Source organism: Lynx canadensis, chromosome B4 (genome assembly GCF_007474595.2).
Source record: "Lynx canadensis isolate LIC74 chromosome B4, mLynCan4.pri.v2, whole genome shotgun sequence".
NCBI lineage: Eukaryota > Metazoa > Chordata > Mammalia > Carnivora > Felidae > Lynx > Lynx canadensis.
In genome coordinates, this window is record NC_044309.1 from 103,231,237 (window position 1) to 103,250,643 (window position 19,407).

The window sequence follows — 19,407 nt, forward strand, 5'->3', positions numbered from 1 at the left end:
TTATAAATCAAGTCCTGCAAGTCAGAGCTCAGGAGTGGCTGCACCCTCTGAAATGCCACTTCCACCCCAAGATATCCATAGCAAATTTCAAGTTGGCCAGGTCGCCCATCTCAACACCATCCCACATAAGCCATCCAAATAGGGACCTTAAGTTATCATTCTTCTCTCTTGATCAAGACTGTTACTAGATGATTCCTTTCAAATCCAAATCACATTTTCCTAAAAGTTTTTGATACCTATAGGTAGAGTAACATACACACGTGCAAACACACACACACACACACACACACACACACACACACACACACACACACACACAGATTGCCAGTGATAAATAGATGCTGTTGTAGATCTTTATAGATAGAGAAATAAACTTTGATCTAGAAGTTTTATTTTTAGGTCCCTGATTGTGCCTCTTGTTACTCTTCCCAGGAGTACCTGGCATAATGTTTGCATAAAATTCCAATCAATATCTGTTAATGCAACACAACATTTGAGATAGAATCCATGTGATTCACCCTTCAACACAATTATCCAGCTTCTGCTCCTTGTAGCACTTTGACTTGGGTTCTATAGTATCCTCTCTTCTGGTTTTTCTCCTATCTTCGCTGGTAACTCTTTTCAGTCTTCTTTGCTCATACTTTTTTTAACTCTAAGTGTTGGAGAGCCCATATATCTATATTTGAACTTTTTCTGTTTCAACACACAACCCTTAGGAGATCTGACCTTGAAGTAACCTTATCCTGTCCTATGGCTTTAAAGTCTTATTCTCAAATATCTATTTCCAGCTCTGACTCCTCCCTAGAACTCAGATCAGTATATGTACCTGGTCAACTGACATCATTGGGCATGTGTGTCAAATATAACTCTGAAAGTTAATGTGGTCTAAACACTAAACCTTTCATCCTCCAACCTTCCCTGTTTCAGTAAACTTCACCATTACTCATCTGGTTGCAGAAAATGAAAATCTAGGCAGAATTCTGTTCCTCCTCAACTCTGCCAATGATTTATTTCAACTGTGCTATCTAAATACATCCCTTCATTTGCATTGCTATAATACCAGTCCTATCCTTGTTACTACTACCACTGCATCGACCTCTTACTGACTTCCTGAGCTTTTAGGCCCATCTTTTTAAACCTAAATCAGATGATGTCACTTCTTTGTTTAAAGCCATTCAAAGAATTTCCATTACTTTAGAATAAAATTCAAATTTCTTAACACGATTAACAAAGCCCTACATGACCTGGCTCTTACTTAACCCTCTAACCTCATCTGTAACTACTTTCCCCTCACTATACTCACCATTTACTTTTTCTGTTGCTTAATTGCACTTGACTCCCAGAACTTGGGCCTTTGCACCCCTTCTTCCTTTCGACTGGAATGCTCTTTTACTTCCATCTTCACATGAGCAGCTTTTCATAATGTATACCTCTACTTAAATGATTCCTGCCCAAAATGGATTTCTCTGACCACCCAATTTAAAATAGCCTTACAGTATTTTTCTAGAATGCCATCTTACCTTAATGAGCATTTATGATTATGCAATAGCTTTTTTATTTTTGTTTGTTTTTAGAATCTGTCTTGACCATTGCTATTTCTATTGCCTAGAGAATGGTTCCTGGTAAGAGTAGGTACTCTGTAAATATTTTCTAAGTGAGTGAAACTTGATTTAATAAGCTGAAGTGGGTAGGGGAGAATGAACTGTCTTCCAGTTCAGGTGATACTGAGCATGATGGTGCCATAACACAGAGAAGAAAACTATGGAACAATCAAATTTGGGTTGGGTTTATTAAATAAATATGGTTTTTTTGAACCTACTGATTTTGAGAAGAAGTAACTATTCTAATCCAATTAACTAGAAAAGAGAAAGAAATACATACTTAGAGATAAGAAAGTAGGTAAAGTAGGAGTTTTAGTTTCATCAGCCAATAGGAATAAATAAAAATCACACATGAAGATTTGATTAAAAAATGATATATTGACTGAATGAATAAACTTTAAAGTCCCAGAAGGGCAACTGGGTGGCTCAGTCGGTTAGGCGATGGACTTCAGCTCAGGTCATGATCTCACAGTTTGTGAGTTCGAGCCCCATATCAGGCTCTGTGCTGACAGCTCAGAGCCTGGAGCCTGCTTCAGGTTCTATGTCTCCCTCTCTCTCTGCCCCACCCTTGCTAGCATTCCATCTCTGTCTCTGTCTTTCTCTTTCAAAAATAAATAAACATTAAAAAAATTTAAAAAAAAAATTTAAGTCCCAGGGCAACTGGAAGTTAAGTGAAGGGGTACTATAATGAATGAAGCAGGCTGTTATTTTTTTTATAATTTATGAAATTTATTGTCAGATTGGTTTCCATACAACACCCAGTGCTCATCCCAAAAGATGCCCTCTTCAATGCCCATCACCTACCCTTCCCTCCCTCCCACCCCCCCATCAACCCTCAGTTTGTTCTCAGTTTTTAAGAGTCTCTTATGCTTTGGCTCTCTCCCACTCTAACCTCTTTTTTTTTCCTTCCCCTCCCCCATGGGTTTCTGTTAAGTTTCTCAGGATCCACATAAGAGTGAAAACATGGTATCTGTCTTTCTCTGTATGGCTTATTTTACTTAGCACCACACTCTCCAGTTCCATCCACGTTGCTACAAAGGGCCATATTTCATTCTTTCTCATTGCCATGTAGTACTCCATTGTGTATATAAACCACAATTTCTTTATCCATTTATCAGTTGATGGACATTTAGGCTTTTTCCACAATTTGGCTATTGTTGAGAGTGCTGCTATAAACATTGGGGTACAAGTGCCCCTATGCATCAGTACTCCTGTATCCCTTGAGTAAATTCCTAGCAGTGCTACTGCTGCGTTATAGGGTAGGTCTATTTTTAATTTTTTGAGGAACCTCCACACTGTTTTCCAAAGTGGCTGCACCAATTTGCATTCTCACCAACAGTGCAAGAGGGTTCCTGTTTCTCCACATCCTCGCCAGCATCTATAGTCTCCTGATTTGTTCATTTTGGCCACTCTGACTGGCATGAGGTGATATCTGAGTGTGGTTTTGATTTGTATTTCCCTGACGAGGAGCGACATTGAGCATCTTTTCATGTGCCTGTTGGCCATCTGGATGTCTTCTTTAGAGAAGTGTCTATTCATGTTTTCTGCCCATTTCTTCAGTGGATTATTTGTTTTTGGGTGTGGAGTTTGGTGAGCTCTTTATAGATTTTGGATACTAGCCCTTTGTCCAATATGTCATTTGCAAATATCTTTTCCCATTCCGTTGGTTGCCTTTTAGTTTTGTTGATTGTTTCCTTTGCTGCGCAGAAGCTTTTTATCTTTATGAGGTCCCAATAGTTCATTTTTGCTTTTAATTCCCTTGCCTTTGGAGATGTGTCAAGTAAGAAGTTGCTGCGGCTGAGGTCAGAGAGGTCTTTTCCTGCTTTCTCCTCTAGTGTTTTGATGGTTTCCTATCTCACATTCAGGTCCTTTATCCATTTTGAGTTTATTTTTGTGAATTGTGTAAGAAAGTGGTCTAGTTTCATTCTTCTGCATGTTGCTGTCCAGTTCTGCCAGCACCATTTGTTAAAGAGACTGTCTTTTTTCCATTGGATGTTCTTTCCTGCTTTGTCAAAGATTAGTTGGCCATACGTTTGTGGGTCTAGTTCTGGGGTTTCTATTCTATTCCATTGGTCTATGTGTCTGTTTTTGTGCCAATACCATGCTGTCTTGATGATGACAGCTTTGTAGTAGAGGCTAAAGTCTGGGATTGTGATGCCTCCTGCTTTGGTTCTCTTCTTCAAAATTACTTTGGCTATTCGGGGACTTTTGTGGTCCATACAAATTTTAGGATTGCTGTTCTAACTTCGAGAAGAATGCTGGTGCAATTTTGATTGGGATTGCATTGAATATGTAGATAGCCTTGGGTAGTATTGACATTTTAACAATATTTATTCTTCCCATGAGCACGGAATGTTTTTCCATTTCTTTATATCTTCTTCAATTTCCTTCATAAGCTTTCTATAGTTTTCAGCATACAGATCTTGTACATCTTTGGTTAGATTCATTCCTGGGTATTTTATGCTTCTTGGTGCAATTGTGAATGGGATCAGTTTCTTTATTTGTCTTTCTGTTGCTTCATTATTAGTGTATAAGAATGCAACTGATTTCTGTACATTGATTTTGTATCCTGCGACTTTGCTGAATTCACGTATCAGTTCTAGCAGACTTTTGGTGGAGTCTATCGGGGTCTCCATGTATATTATCATGTCATTGAAGCAGGATGTTATAAGGCAGTTGGGAATGGTGGAAGCTGTGACAAATTAACAGAGAATGTGCTGTCTAAAGTCTGATGAGTGTCCTATAAGCAGGCCGTGCTATCAGGACTTCTGATGTTCTCAGAGAAATGGGAAATTTAGGTTTTTTAAATGTGAAAAAATTCCATTTCTTGCCTGTGATAATTATTTTTTAATATAAAAGCATTTAGTTGTTCAAACTAAGCACATCAATAGCCCAGGTCTGGCCCGTGGAAGCTAATTTGTAGCCTTTGGTTAAAATAGACGGTGTGCCTGTGCATCTGCTAACCCTGAGGATTCCCATCCTACTCCTTACAGTCATCTCACTCAGATAGTACCTGCTTTTGGGCACTATGGTGAGCCAGCAAGTGGGCTCTCCACATGCATCATCTCCTCATGCACTCCAGATATAAGGCTAGATGTTCAATTAGCATAGAATGACGATTAGCATGATTAATTCAGAATCTGGTAAATGAAACTGTAAAGTTGAGGTTTTAAAGAATCCCACATTCTTAATGTGCAAATTTAGGAATTTTTCCATTTGAATATCATTGCTTCCACCCTAGTTCCCCCTCCTCCTTACCCCCTTTTTATATCTATGACCCACTTACTAGCACTGAGTCATTTTCAATTTCCTACTAGTACATTTTGCTCATTTTGGTCTGAAAGAATAATGGTAAAGTGTTGCAAACTTTTCACAAGCAGTGTGAGGTTTTTTGTTTTGTTTTGTTTTGTTTTTTTAAATAGCATTATTTTCCTAGTTTTACCAGGATGCCTTTCTTTGCCATTGGTGGTTCGTTGGTTGGTTGGTTGATTAGTTCTTGATGCAGTGGAGAGTAATCGTGGCTTTTCTTCATGCCAGCTTCCAGGTCTTTAATTGATGACTAATCCATAGAGTGCCTCTCTATGGAGCACTAATTTGTCTTTTATCCGGTATTTTTCTTCCCTCTGGATCTAGTATCTCATTGCTACAATTTGAATTCACCATTAGAGAATACTTAGGTATGAAGACGTTTGTCAATATATAAGTAGGTTTTCTATACTACTCCTATTCCCTTCCTCTTTTTTTTTTTAATGTGAAATATATTGTCAAATTGGTTTCCATACAACAGCCAGTGCTTATCCCAACAGGTGCCCTCCTCAATACCCATCACCCACCCTCCCACCCCCCATCAACCCTCAGTTTGTTCTCAGTTTTTAAGAGTCTCTTATGTTTTGGCTCCCTCCCTCTCTAATCTTTTTCTTTATGCTTGAGAGCTGATTTTCTACTCTGTTGTTTATCAATAGAATAAAAGAGTTTCCCTATGTTAATTCCAGAGTATACATAGAGAATCGCCTTTCTACCATGGTAATTAAGAAAGAAAAGTAAAACGGGGCTCCTGGGTGGCTCAGTTGGTTAAGCGTCCAACTTCGGCTCAGGCCATGATCTCGCAGTTTGTGAGTTTGAGCCCGGCAGCAGGCTATGTGTTGGCAGCTCCCTCAGAGCCTGGAGCCTGCTTGGGATTCTGTCTCCCTTTCCGTCTGCCGGCCCCGCCTCCCTCCCCCCCCCCCCCCCCCCCCCACTCACACTCTGTCTCTGACTCTGTCTCTCTCAAAAATAAATAAACATTAAAAAAAATTTAAAGAAAGAAAAGTAAAAAGATTTATGTATTTCAGAATTTGTGACGACATGATTTTTCTTGGCATTTTCCAACTTACTAGCTTTTCATCTGGATATCTATATGTGTGTGTGAATAGGAAATTGTGTAAGTTACGAGAATGAGAATGAGTTAGTTACTTTTTTAGTCTCAGGAATAAAGAAGACATTTTTTCTAAATTTTATATATAAAGAAAAATATGGGACAATCAAATTTGGGTTGGTTTATTAAAACATATCATTATTTTGAACCTGTTGATTTTGAAAAGAAATAACTTCTAACCCAATTAACTAGAAAACAGAAATACATACATACTTAGAGATAAGAAAGTAGGTAAAGCTAGGAATTTTAGTTGATTTTAATGTGTGTGTGTATATATTTAATTTATATACACGCATATCTGAATTTCATAATTATACAGTGAAAGAAAAATTTTATTTATTATATTAAGCCCAGGAGACATAATCTGAGATTACATTTGATGTGAAAGACAAAAGACACTACATGTATTATTGCCAGATAATGTATATGGTGAACTAACATGTGATGTAAAAATAAAATAGTCAAGCAACAAAAATCTCGAAAAGTAGTAATGCTTTTTTAAGATAGAAAGTAAGTAAAGATTAGATATTTATTCTGAATATTAAAGATGAAAAACATTAAAGATATTTTGCAAACATAAAAAGTAACCTGAATGGAGAAAAATAATAATTTTAGTATTATATATCATTATTTTAAAAAGTGTTATGTTCTTTAATAATAGGGTATAAGAAGATAAAATGATTAAAATGAGTAATTTCTCTCAATTTAAGAAAGACTAAACAACAATATAAATTAGTATAAATCACTATTTCAGATGTGACATTTGTAATGGCATCAAGTTGCACCCAAGCACTTAGTAATAAAACCTCATATCAAAACCTGGAGTTTCTTGATAAGGAGCTAGAAATTAATGGCTAGTTTGCTATCAACTTTTTCAAAATTGAATAACTCTAGACCACCCAGTCTGAATGATAAATATAAAATGTTCCAAAACGGCGTATAGAATAAGAAAATATGTAATATTAACTCTCTTTAAGCTCGTAAAGAAGAGCACCTAAATTGAAAATCCAGGAAGCAAAGTGAGAATTAACTTGGGTTACTTTCTGAATCTGAATCTACCACTGTAAACTAGAGTGAATAAAGGAAACAATATTCAGCCAACTCAAGCTAATATTTCTTTCTCCCACATACTCTGATCTAGATAATTGAAGCCAAATTGCTTTTCTCCTTAAGTCATCTGTATAATAGCCATAACTCTCTACTTCATGCTGAGTGTGTATAGATACAAACATAATCACAAAAATTACAAATGACAGAAATATTTAACTTGAAACATTAAACTCTTGCAGATAATTTTACTCATCTTTTTTTTTTCTTCTGATTAACCCTTATACTCAAAAGCAATTTGAGTTGTGTGTGGGGGAGGAATGTAGAATGAATGGAAAGCTGTTAAATATCTCCATGGTGCACAATAAGTACTTATAATGCTGAGGAAATGTACAACTTTAAAAGAGTGTGGGTGTGAAATTAGTATGGAATGAAATGGGACTCTCATAATGTGCATCTCCTATAGACCACCAGGACTGGAAGACAGCAAAAAAGGAAAATTCCTGGGGTAACACTTAGGTTGTGAAAACCACAGGATACCATACTCATGAGGAATTTTAACTACCCAAACATCTGTTAGGTTAAAAAAATTCAACAAAACATGCTTCATCAAAGAGGCTTCCAAGGAATGCAACTTTATGATCTAAAAAGAAGAAAAACCAAATAGAGGGCAAAATACTCCTTAACATTTTTAAAAATAAGAAATGGTTACTGAGTTAATATATATTCAATTATTTTCCTTAATTTATTCTAAATGGTATAATGTACTTATAATGTGATAAGTGCTATCATAACAAGGGTAGGTATTATCCCTCCTATAAAGAAGCAATTACATAATGGCAAGAAGAGATGTTAGCCAAGAATAAATGGGAAAATATAATGCAAGACATAAAGAAGCCCATTTGGTGACAATGCATTTTTAGAATGGCTCTAACCTGCTGACACTAGAGGAAATGGATATAATTTATTCTAGACATGATGATTGTACTTCTGTGAAATTGTTAGATGCTGTTGAAAGTCTTCTCAGTTAGTTGCCTGAGACTCTCAAATGTGTAGTTCAAGAGGACATCTCTCTTCTAGACCTATGTTGAAGTTACTGGTATGACTGCTTACTTCCACAGTCAGACCCCATTATTACCATTGCTCCTGCCCCACTGCAAACCTTCCCTACATGTGTGTTCCCTGTTGCAGTGCATTGTACCATCATTCACTTAATTGTTCAAGCCAGTCATCTAGGAATTATTCTTAATTATTTCTAGCTATCCCTCACTCCCAAGTACATACCTGAGTCTTACTGAATTTACTTTCTGAGTATTTCATAAATGTACTTTTCTCTGTTAGGAGTCTCTAAATCGAAACCCTTAAAATTCATTTCATAGAGGGACGCCTGGGTGGCTCAGTCAGTTAAGCGTCTAACTCTTGGTTTTGGCTCGGGTCATGATCTCACAGTTCATGAGGTTGAGCCCCACATCATCAGGCTCTGTGCGAACCGTGCAGAACCTGCTTAGGATTCCCTCTCTCTCTCTCTCCCTCCGTCTCTCTCTCAAAGTAAACAAATAAACTTAAAAAATACATTTCCTAGATTATTACAAAAGTTATCTAAATGGTCTTTCTGGTCCCATTTTCTGTACCCTTTACCTGAATCTAGCTTTGGAATATACCTATCTGACCATGTTATTCCCCTGCTTAAAATCTTTGATAGTTTCCTATTTTACTGTTGTGTAAAAATCATACTTTTTAGTATGCTCTATAAGATCATCTATGGTTTTGCATTATATTCTCCATACATGCCTTGCTCTATCTCTTTTGTGCTCCAGAATCTTTGCTATTCTTTCTTACTATCCTGTCTTCTTTTTGGAGACCAGCTTCTTTTCTTTAGGTTTCACACCAAACATCTCTTTTACAAAGCCTTCTATGAGTTCCTCCTTCCACTCACACATCTAAAAATTGTTTCTAAAGTATTGAACATATTGCTTCATAATTGTTTCTCTCTCTCTGTTTTGTGGAACTCTGAGCTCCTTAAAAGCAGAGATGACTAGGTGATTATGTTATACATATACGTTTCTACCCTCCATGCCTACTCAGTATCTAAGACTAAATGAGTATGGCATTTGGACTCAAGGAAGACATTTGACTTAATGTGCAAGGTTTTCAATGTCCAATATCTCCATTGCAAAGTAGTTCATATTAATTACTTTCTTCAATTTTTTTTTGGTCTATAACTTGTCTTTCAAATACTTGCATGGTTATAGCCAAAATTAAAATTCTCCCAGTTACTGTCCATGTTTAACATGTTCAGCTTCTTTTATTTCACAAAACTAGTCTATTTTATATTGCTGATACTGTTTTTATTTTAACTTTTATTAATATAGGGAGTATGATAACTGCATGTAGGAGAGAAATATGCATTTAATAAATTGAGAAATATTTCAAACAATAAAGGAAAATAATGCATTCCTATTTTAGAAGCACTAACAGTATCTAAACAATTAACTGAGGTACTAAAGTTAATGAATTTGTATAGTAAGTTGGGATCATAAGAGATTGATAGTCCGTGAAGAAAACAGAGGAGAATAACGTCTAAATTTGGGCTGCTAAGTATGATTACAAAGAAAGGATATTTGAGTGAAATCATAATTTAAAGGTCATAATAGTGAGCATATAAAATTAAAGAATTTAATAGAACATCCCACGGTGTATTTAACTCAGAAGGGCTTTTGGTAGGTTATTAAGCAAGTTTTCAGAGTTTAAATAAAAATATTTTGAAATTCCATTACATAACTACATAGAATGTGTTTTTCAGCAAAATCAATAAAAATAAAAGGATTTTATAAAGATCATCAGTTATTTTTTAAATCATTAAGTTATCACAAGAAAAAATTGAGAAAAAATACCTTTCCCCTAAGTATAGCTAGCTGTATTTTATCCTTCAAATATTCAAATGAATTCTCTGACTTTCTCATCTCAAACTTCAAATCTCGTGTTGAATTATATTTATTTGGACTCTCCTGAGAATCTTTTTTCTCTTCGTTCAGAAAGAAGTGTGAAGTTAGGCTTAATTCTTTGTGATTTTCAGTCATTAAGCTCAGTTCAGGTCTGCCTCAATACTAGGCCCTAGGTCAACAAAAATTCAGCTTCATTTTCTTCTACATTTACTAAGAAAGTTGGGAGAACTCTGATTTGACTATGGAAAACTCCCAAATCTGAAAAGACCATATAATTGCTATACCTAGTAGTTTAGGGCACTTTTTGGTTGGGCCCAGTAACTGAATTGAGAGCCCGTGGCTGGGTGGTTAAGAATAATGACAACAGCTTATCAAGTGTTTGTTCTGTGCTGGTTCTGTTCTAAGAACTTTACACACATTGGTTCATTCATGAATTTCAGTTATTTCTAGGGTAGAGTCTGTGCTCGTAGATCTTAACTAGGACTTGGGTAAATCCTCCTGATGACATGAAAGTACCACAAAAAAGAAGCAGAGGGGTGCTAAGTAGGACTACAGAGAAAAGATATTCAGGTGAAATCATAATTTAAAGGAAATAATAGTAGGCATATAAAATTAAGCTGTTTACGAAAGCTTCCAACTCCATATTTAATGTCAAAAAAAAAGTTTGCCAAACCTTAAGCAAGTTTTCCAGAATATAAATAAAAATATTTTGAAATCTCATTTGCATAAGCAAATGCAATGTCTTTTTCAGCGAAACAACTAAGACAAACAGTGAAAAGAAAGTTTAAGGATTATCACTATGTGATATTATTAACTTTGACAACTGGGACTAAAACAGACCAGGAGATATTATACAAGCTTCCAGTGTATAATGCAACTATTTCTATTCCCAAACACATTGGATGGGACTTTTCTTTACACTTTTAGTTTCTGTCTCTTTACTGATACACCTGATAGTTATTTTACCCTGATTATACCTGCATACAATGAAGGGAAGGAGGAAATAGGAACATTTATCCTGACCCCAACCCTCCATCATGGTGATAGCCTCATGTGAATTATTCCAAGTGGTTCCTTCACGGAGCTTCGAGTTACTGTAGAACTGATGATGTTTTCTTACATTCTTATGGAACACGATGGCCTGTTATTACTCTAGGCACATTGGAAGTGGGAGGGAGTGACAGTAGGGAGAAACCTCTTCATAGTTTTTCCAGAATAAATGGAAGGTAGGAGGAGACCACTTTGGGGAGTGTGTGTTGGCTGCATGCGTATTTCCACATCTATCACCACAAGATCCCAAACCCTCCACTGCTTCCTTAACTATCACAAAAGCAGTAATTTAATCCCTATCCAGCCTTCTGATTCCGTGAAGTCTGGGGTGTGACCGCAGAATGCTCTTTCCTAACAACTTCCCAGATAATATTGATGCTGCTTGTATGAGACCATATTTTGAGAACTGTTGTAGAAAGTTATTTTGTAGGGGCGCCTGGGTGGCTCAGTCGGTTAGGCGGCCGACTTCGGCTCAGGTCATGATCTTGCGGTCCGTGAGTTCTAGCCCCGCGTCGGGCTCTGTGCTGACAGCTCAGAGCCTGGAGCTTGCTTCATATTCTGTGTCTCCCTCTCTCTGACCTTCCCCTGTTCATGCTCTGTCTCTCCCTGTCTCAAAAATAAATAAACATTAAAAAAATTTAAAAAAAAAAAAGAAAGTTATTTTGTAGACATAATGCTATTCTAGAAAAAGATGTATTATCTGATCCTAAAAACAATAGTACTAATATTAGAATACTTTTATTCTTAACTGGTTTGGCTAGTATTAGAAGTGAGAGTTTTATGTATTTGGTATTTTTTTTCAACTTAAGCCAGATTGAAATGACTCAGAAAATTACTCATTACACATCACAGAAAATGGTCATTCAATGAGGTCTAATACTATGGGCATCCATGAATCATTCTCAGTATTCATCAAACAGTCTGATTAGAGAGATTCTTAGTCTGATAATATTTGCCTTTGTGATGCTATCTTGCTGTTGGGAAATCTCACTATAAAACAAAATTAAGGTCTTGTGGAATGGTAGGAGATATTTTATACACCAGTCATAGTGTCCCATAGGAGGCAATGAGATCACCAGAGTTTAGAGAAACATTAAACACCAAGAAAGGACAGCTGATTAGTGTAGTATTGTAACCAGTAGGATATGCCCTGAGATGCTCTTGGCCGGCATAAATATAGTCAATCTAATTGCTAAATTTCTTTAGGTCCCTTGAGGAGCTGAATTATTTAAAATGTAAGGAATCTACTTAAACCATCCAATTAGATTTCCTCTAGTCCTGAGAGACATGTAAAACGTAAAGCTAATTTTTAAAGGTGTGCTAAGTCAAAGCGAACTCAGTCCCAGGGGCTAATACTTGTATATGTTGAGGAAGAATGGAGTCTCTCATTTATTGATGATGGTAGGTAGGAATCTGGTGGTACACTGTACCAAATCCTGAAACCAAAATACCCTGAAGGGTAGGCCCTTAAAATAAACTTTTAGCTGAACTTAAATGATATACAATTTAAATCACATGTGTAGAGAGCTCTATATTTTCTGTCTTGTGAGTTGTCAAATCTTTTGTTTATATTTATTCTTTTAGGAAAGTCACTCTAGCATGGCACACTAAAAACTATACAGTATTTTCTACAACATTTTTCATCATTAAATTTTCAGGGATCTGCAAAAGGCAAAGTTCTAACAAGTTTTTGAATGTGCTTATTCTGAAAGAATAGTATTAGACATACCAAAATATATGGTTCTTAATCAAACTGGCATATAGACTTAGGGGCATTAAAACTCTTATATGTACTAGCCAAAATGATGGTCTATCCAGACTCACCTTTCAGCTGACACACTTAGCACGGGGACACAGATGGATGGGAAAGATGACCCTGACCCACATAAGACCCACATTCCTGTGCAAGGATAGAAGCATGATAATCAGGAAATTATGGTTGTTAGTTACAGAAAATGCATTATTGTGAAAACCAGGGGAAAAGTGCTTATGAGAGGAAGTGATTGGATTATGGGGAATGAGAGAATAAAGATAGATCATTCCTACTGAGTAAATTGCTGTGATTTATAAGAGAAAGGGTATAGTGATATCTTGGCCCATTACTGACTAGATTCATTTCACAAACAATCCTAAATCAGAATGTGACAGTTTATGGAGAGACAAACAAAGTCTCCCAAAGATGCTTATACATTGCTAAGCTTTTAAAGTGGCATATTTTCAACTCTCTATGCCTTTAGGATTTAAACTTCCTTGGTTTTTGTGGTTGACATTTATAATTGTAATTTTGCATTCTCCCTTATGTGACACTAATAATAGTTTACTTCACACTGAAATAAAGAGAAAAAAAATACTGGTTATATTTTATTATGTATTTTTGGAATTTTGACAATTTCCAAAAGAATATTACCTAAAAGAAATTTCAAAATATTATATGCTTAGAAGTACACTATAATATTTGAGACACTATTAAAATAATTAGATGTTGTTTTTTAACAGACTTGAGCAATTTGGTTTTCTACTTATTTCTCTTAAATTACCTATGAATTAAATGAGTATCTTTAATTGCTTTATACAGATGAAATAAGTAGTTACATATATATTCATACAGTATGTTCCTATGCCAGTTTAGTTATGTATGTGTTTACTTTTTTTTTTTTTTAGTTCAGATTTAGGAGTTCTTATCCCATTATATTCTAATCCTTCATGAATACAAATTGATATAATATATTCTAAGAGAAATTTTTCACACAGGATTCAACACTGGAAACACTTGTATAACAAAACAGGCAATTTCATCAAATTTACTGAAAACACAAATGCTGTTTAGAGTGATTATTTCTTTAAAAAGAGAAAAAAATCTTTGGAAAAGTTCAAAAAGTGTCATTAAAGCACAGCTCAGTGAGGGGCTAAATATCTTGCCTTTTGACAATTATTGATTAGTGTATAGAACTGAAAATATTTAGTAGTGTGAGTGGTTAGTGTGTGCCATGAATGCTCTTTAAATGTCATTTTCCTCTCAGCTCTGCTTGGAGGAACAACACTCCCTGATGAGGGTTTGATTACTGGTATTTAAGGAACGATTGCAGGGTTGACATTTTACTATGGAAGACAAGAGTTGAAACAAGGCCTCAGTACTGCTTTCTGAGCTGGTCTACAGACATTGTAGCTTGCAAGACTAGCCAAGGTTTCCCTTGGGAAATGGTTTTGGATCTGTCCTCACTCGAGACCCAAAAGATTCAAACTACCGAAAACAGGAGATGTAGACATATTTCCTTGGAAACATTTCCAAAGACAAGCTACTATCCACATAGTCACAGAAAATCCTCAGTAAACTGTGTGTGATGTCTGGGCAACAATAATGTACCATCTTGCCTGCCTGCTAGAATGAGTTTGGTTTAAAGGTTAGTCATTGACAGCCATTGAATTGGTATACTTTATAGAGGTATATGAATTCGATTCTGGAGATAATATTTCCTCTTTTGATCTAATTAAATTTGACCCATCTTTCTGGTATGAGTTAGATACCAAGTGTCAAAATCTATAGGGCTCCTTAAGACTATGAAAATATAGTATGGCATTGTCTTTTTGTCCATGATAACAGTTCTTACAAAGACCCTACCACTGGTCTTAAAGGCCCTACACAAACCTGTCCCCATTTCCTCTCATACTCTCATTCTGACCTGGCTTCAGGATCACTGGAGTCCTTGTTATTCCTAGAACACACCAGGCAAAATCCTGCCTCAGCAACTTAGCATTAGCTATACTCTTGTCTGTGACACTCTTCCTTCAAACATTCTCATGTTTCTTTACCTCCTTCAAATCTTTGTTCTAATGTTAACCTGCTTAGAGAGGCATACCCTGACCACCATATTTAAAAGTAACTCCCATCATCATCCCCATTCTTATTACCCTGCTTCATTTTTTATCATAGTGAATATCATTTCTTAGCATGGTATATAATTTACTTAAATATCATTTGTCTCCCTCCACTAAAATAGAGGTTCTATGAATTTTCATCTCCTTGATTTTCTTCTCTATCACTGGCACTTCAAAAATGCCTGCCGTGTAGTAGGTGTTCAATAAATAGTTCTTCAGTGAAGAATAGCCGTTACATTCTAGAAGCTCTACATGGATAGGTCCACAATTACTTCCATCACTTTTATAGGCTTTGTGTCTTCCCAGTGTCTGGCACACAGAAGGTGCTCAATCGATATTTGTTAGTTGGATGAATGTATACATTTCATCCAAAAGCCAGCAAAGCATTTGGGAATAAATAAAGAGAAAAGGAACCTAAAATATATTCCTAAAATGGTATACTTTCAATTTGTTGGCTGTGAGTAAATTGCTCCTTTCCACAATGCTTCTTACAGACCTGGAAGGCAGGTTGTGCAAGAAGATTAATAAATGTTAAATAATAAAAACAATTGTTAATTAGTGGTTGTCTTAATAAATTTGTACTTCTAGCTTATCCCCTTTTACAGAGTCAAAAGCAGAGGATAGGTCATTAAAACCTGCAAATCATCTAACATTTTCAAAGCGGATTTCTCCATGAGCAAAGTGTGCACTAGTGATCAGTAATGGTATACCTTGCCCTGAAGCCTATCCACTCCTCGTTTAACATTGTGAATAAAGAGATTCAGGGATGCTGTTTGTTACATTGCTGCTTGTTAAGGTGGGCATAACATTTCTAAGGAATATCCAGCTTGGAAAAGAAAGAGGGTTGCCACTCTTAAAGATGAAATATGTTATTCTGTTAGGGCATCCAAAAACAATTATGCAGGTGGCAGGAGAGCTCTCAGCTCTCATTTGTTATGTGTAATTATCTAAATGAATTATGCTACAATTTGAGGCACTTTTCAGAAATCTAGGATCATACAATTAAAAGTAATAAAGTCTGAAGATCTCAGAATATACAGGTGTGTTAGTGCTGGGATTCCATGATCTCTCCACATTAGTTACCAGAGAAATCACTTTCCCAATCCTGTTATCATTATTGGCGCCTTGCAGCTCATCACATCTCAGAATCCTGAAGCATCCCCTTTTCACTCTCTCTCCTGGATGCCTCCTTGGGCCATATGGACTAGATCTCGGAGTCATTGTTCAGAGAGTCAATGTTGCACAAGGATCAGAAAAGATACATGTAGGAAGGATATGTTTGGCATTTTCCCACAGAAACTTCCCTATACAGGTTTGCTATGGTTGCTAGATTTCCTCTGTTGTTATATCTGAATACTGTTTTAAAATATTTTAATGCTACTACTAAAATATATTTTTATGGGCTGAGTCAGGTACCTAAATTCCACACATAATATCTCTCTTGGAAGCATATTCTAAGTGCTAATAAAACATTCATAGTTTAAAGAATTGCCACTACTATTAACATTTTAAATAACTATCTGATACTGAAATACACCTTTTGGCTCTCTTCAGAGCATATGACTCACGTGAACCAGATATGCCTGCCATGTTTATGCTATCCTGATTTGTAAGGAATTATCTGAAATGTAAAAACAAAAACAAAAACAAAACTTTTCCATCCTGGTCCTGTCTTCTAGGCTTATCCTTCAAACCGTCAGTGAGGCATTTCAGTCCTTGTGAATGTCTGACTCAATGAGTACGAACAGAAAATTATTATCTCCTTCCATAGTCTTGTCCCTACCAAAACCATTATCTGTTCCAGAATATGCTGTTGGTGTGAATTCTATGAGCATTCTCCTGATTAACATGGGAATTAGCTTTTGCTGCATATTCTATGTCTGTTTTTACCCACATATAATCAGCCTCAAGTTAAAACAAATTTTTTTTAATTAAATTTTCTAAATAGCTCCAGGATTCATCTCTTCCTATCTATGCTTAGTGCCACTATCCTAATTTAGGGTCTCATCCCATTTCATCTGGCTTTTTGGAAATAGCCTCTCTGGGTTCAGTGCTTCAGAGCACTTACCTTTTTCATAGCTACCTGAGTTTTCTTCCTAAATCACTAGAAAAATCATTCCTTTTTCCAAAAGTTTCAATGACAATCTATTATTTAAAGAATGAGCTTCAAATTTATTGTAATAACCTGTCTTAGTTCCCAAAGGACTACTTGAGGTTTGTTCCCTGCTATATTGCTCCACGAACACCAGTCTCTCTATAATAGTCTGTATTCCTTGAATTTAGGGATTCTGAATCTTTTTTGTACCATAGATTCCTTCAGCAGTCTGATGAAGTGTGTGGACCCCTTCCTAGGATAAATTTTGAATGTATAAAATAATAAACATAAGATTACCAAGGAAAGAAATTATACAGTGATAAAATTCTATCTGTCTGTGGACCCTGCTGTTTATGTCTTTGTGGCTTTGGCTGTGATCCTTTTAGCAAAGAAGTGCCCCTAAACCTGCTCCTCTGATTATTGAAATCCTTCTCATCTTTCAAAGCCTATTCAATTCCCATCTCCTCTGTGCAACTTTACCTAGACTCCCTCCTCCATCTATACTCACCACTTCACCCTTTGCCCTCTCATAGTCGATTCTTTGTATTTCTAGTCTTTATCTTAACTTTGCCCTTTATTATAATACATTGTACTAATTGACAATGATGGGCCAAATAGTAAACTAACCGGCCACTTTCACACATTTTGAATTCATGGTTCTTTTACAACGCTGTGAAATATGCATCTGAGGAGGAAACTGAGGTCCAGAAATTTTGTTGTTTGACCAAGATAACACAGTTTTGCTCTTATAAGTTATTCGAGGAAACGTGTGTTTTAACTTCTTTATACCTTCTCAGGATCTGTGGAATAATATTTGTTCAGTAATGTTTGCTCCTGTGGATTTAAAAATCAGAAATACTGTGAAATACTTATCTCCCAACATTTAATGTCCTAAGAATTGACAAGAGGCCATAGGAGGCCAGAGATACGCACAACAGTGTGCCTAGTTCAACGCATGTCCCATCAAGTGCGACTTAAATCCTTCTTAACCCTCCTAGTTCCTAGCGGTTTCGCAAACTGAAAATTTACACAAGGGTTTTCGGTAGTCAGTACCTTAAAATATTATCTCTTGTTTTGCACTCATGATTAAAAAAAAAAGCAACAGTAATACAAATAGAACAAATTAAAGAATTTGTTTGGAATCATAATGAATGCAGGAAATGTTTACATTTGCGATAATATCATTGGTATAACCTATTTCCTATGTTTCTCCCTCAGTGAAAACAATAAAAGCAACCCAATTTTAAATATAATTCCCTTGTGCCAGTTTCACTTTTCTGTAGCCAAACATGTTTCCGCAGGTTTTCCTAAAACGATATTTTTAAGCATTCTATTTTTAAATAAAAACTTTTATTCGAAAAGATTTATTTTGCAATAGTAAGACTTACATGTCAAAGTATTGTTTTGAGTTCAAAAATCATATATTTATGATCATTTATCTCTCACGTGGACGTTTTTGTATAGTAATTATATTGCAAGAAATTACTTCTTTCAATTTGCCAACGCCTTTAACATGCTGTGAACTACAAAATAATGTATAATTAATTCATTAAAACTATCCTTTTTTCCTGGCCTTTTCTATTATTGTAGCGAATACTAACTCACATGTCTCAGGGTAATTGATTTTCTATTTCTATAGCTCCAGATGGTCCTCCTGAAAATGTGTATGTAGTAGCAACATCACCTTTTAGCATCAACATCAGCTGGAGTGAACCTGCTACCATTACTGGACCAACATTCTATCTGATTGATGTCAAATCGGTAAGGCATGTCTTACCTTCTGCAAAAGGCGGTATAGAGAATGATTAGGAATATACATTTTGGAATCAGACTATTTGAATTGTAATTCTAGCTCTGTTAGACCCTAAACGCATACTGAAGCATATACCTAGGCAAACACCCTGTGTGTACTTCACTGTACACATCTGTAAAATAAAGATTAATAGCAGTACCCAGAGTACAAAAATTGTTGTCAGGACTATATTAGAAAATATGCATAAAGAACTTTAAACATTGTCAGACACATAGTAAGGATCCAAAAATGTACATAAAGTATGATTAGAATGATTAGCGTTATGTTTATCCTCTGGCTATAGATGATGTATATAAACAGTCATTAAATTAATAATACATTGGTTTAAAATACAGTGAAAACATACTTGCTTCGGCAGCGTATGTACTAAAATTGTAATGATGCAGAAAATTAGCAGGGCCCTTGTGCAAGAGTGACATGCAAATTTATGAAGCGTTCCATATTAAAAAAAAAATACAGGGGCGTCTGGGTGGGTCAATCGGTTAAGCGTCCAACTTTGGCTCAGGTCATGATCTCATGGTTTGTGGGTTCGAGCCCCACATCGGGCTCTGTGCTACCAGCTACCA

The 19,407-nt window shown here is 36.0% G+C and overlaps 1 protein-coding gene and 1 non-coding gene across 2 annotated transcripts in view; both read left to right on the forward strand.

Annotated features, from left to right (window-relative positions):
* The window catches only part of PTPRQ (protein tyrosine phosphatase receptor type Q), a 229,341-nt gene that overhangs the window by 134,464 nt on the left and 75,470 nt on the right, over nt 1-19,407 (forward strand). Inside the window, exon 28 of the mRNA XM_032593794.1 lies at nt 18,668-18,789. Within this exon, the coding sequence (XP_032449685.1) occupies nt 18,668-18,789 (122 nt within the window). The remainder of the gene's footprint in view (nt 1-18,667; nt 18,790-19,407) is intronic.
* LOC115519569 lies at nt 19,186-19,288 on the forward strand. The gene has a single exon (XR_003970571.1). It is a non-coding gene; the product is annotated as a U6 spliceosomal RNA (small nuclear RNA).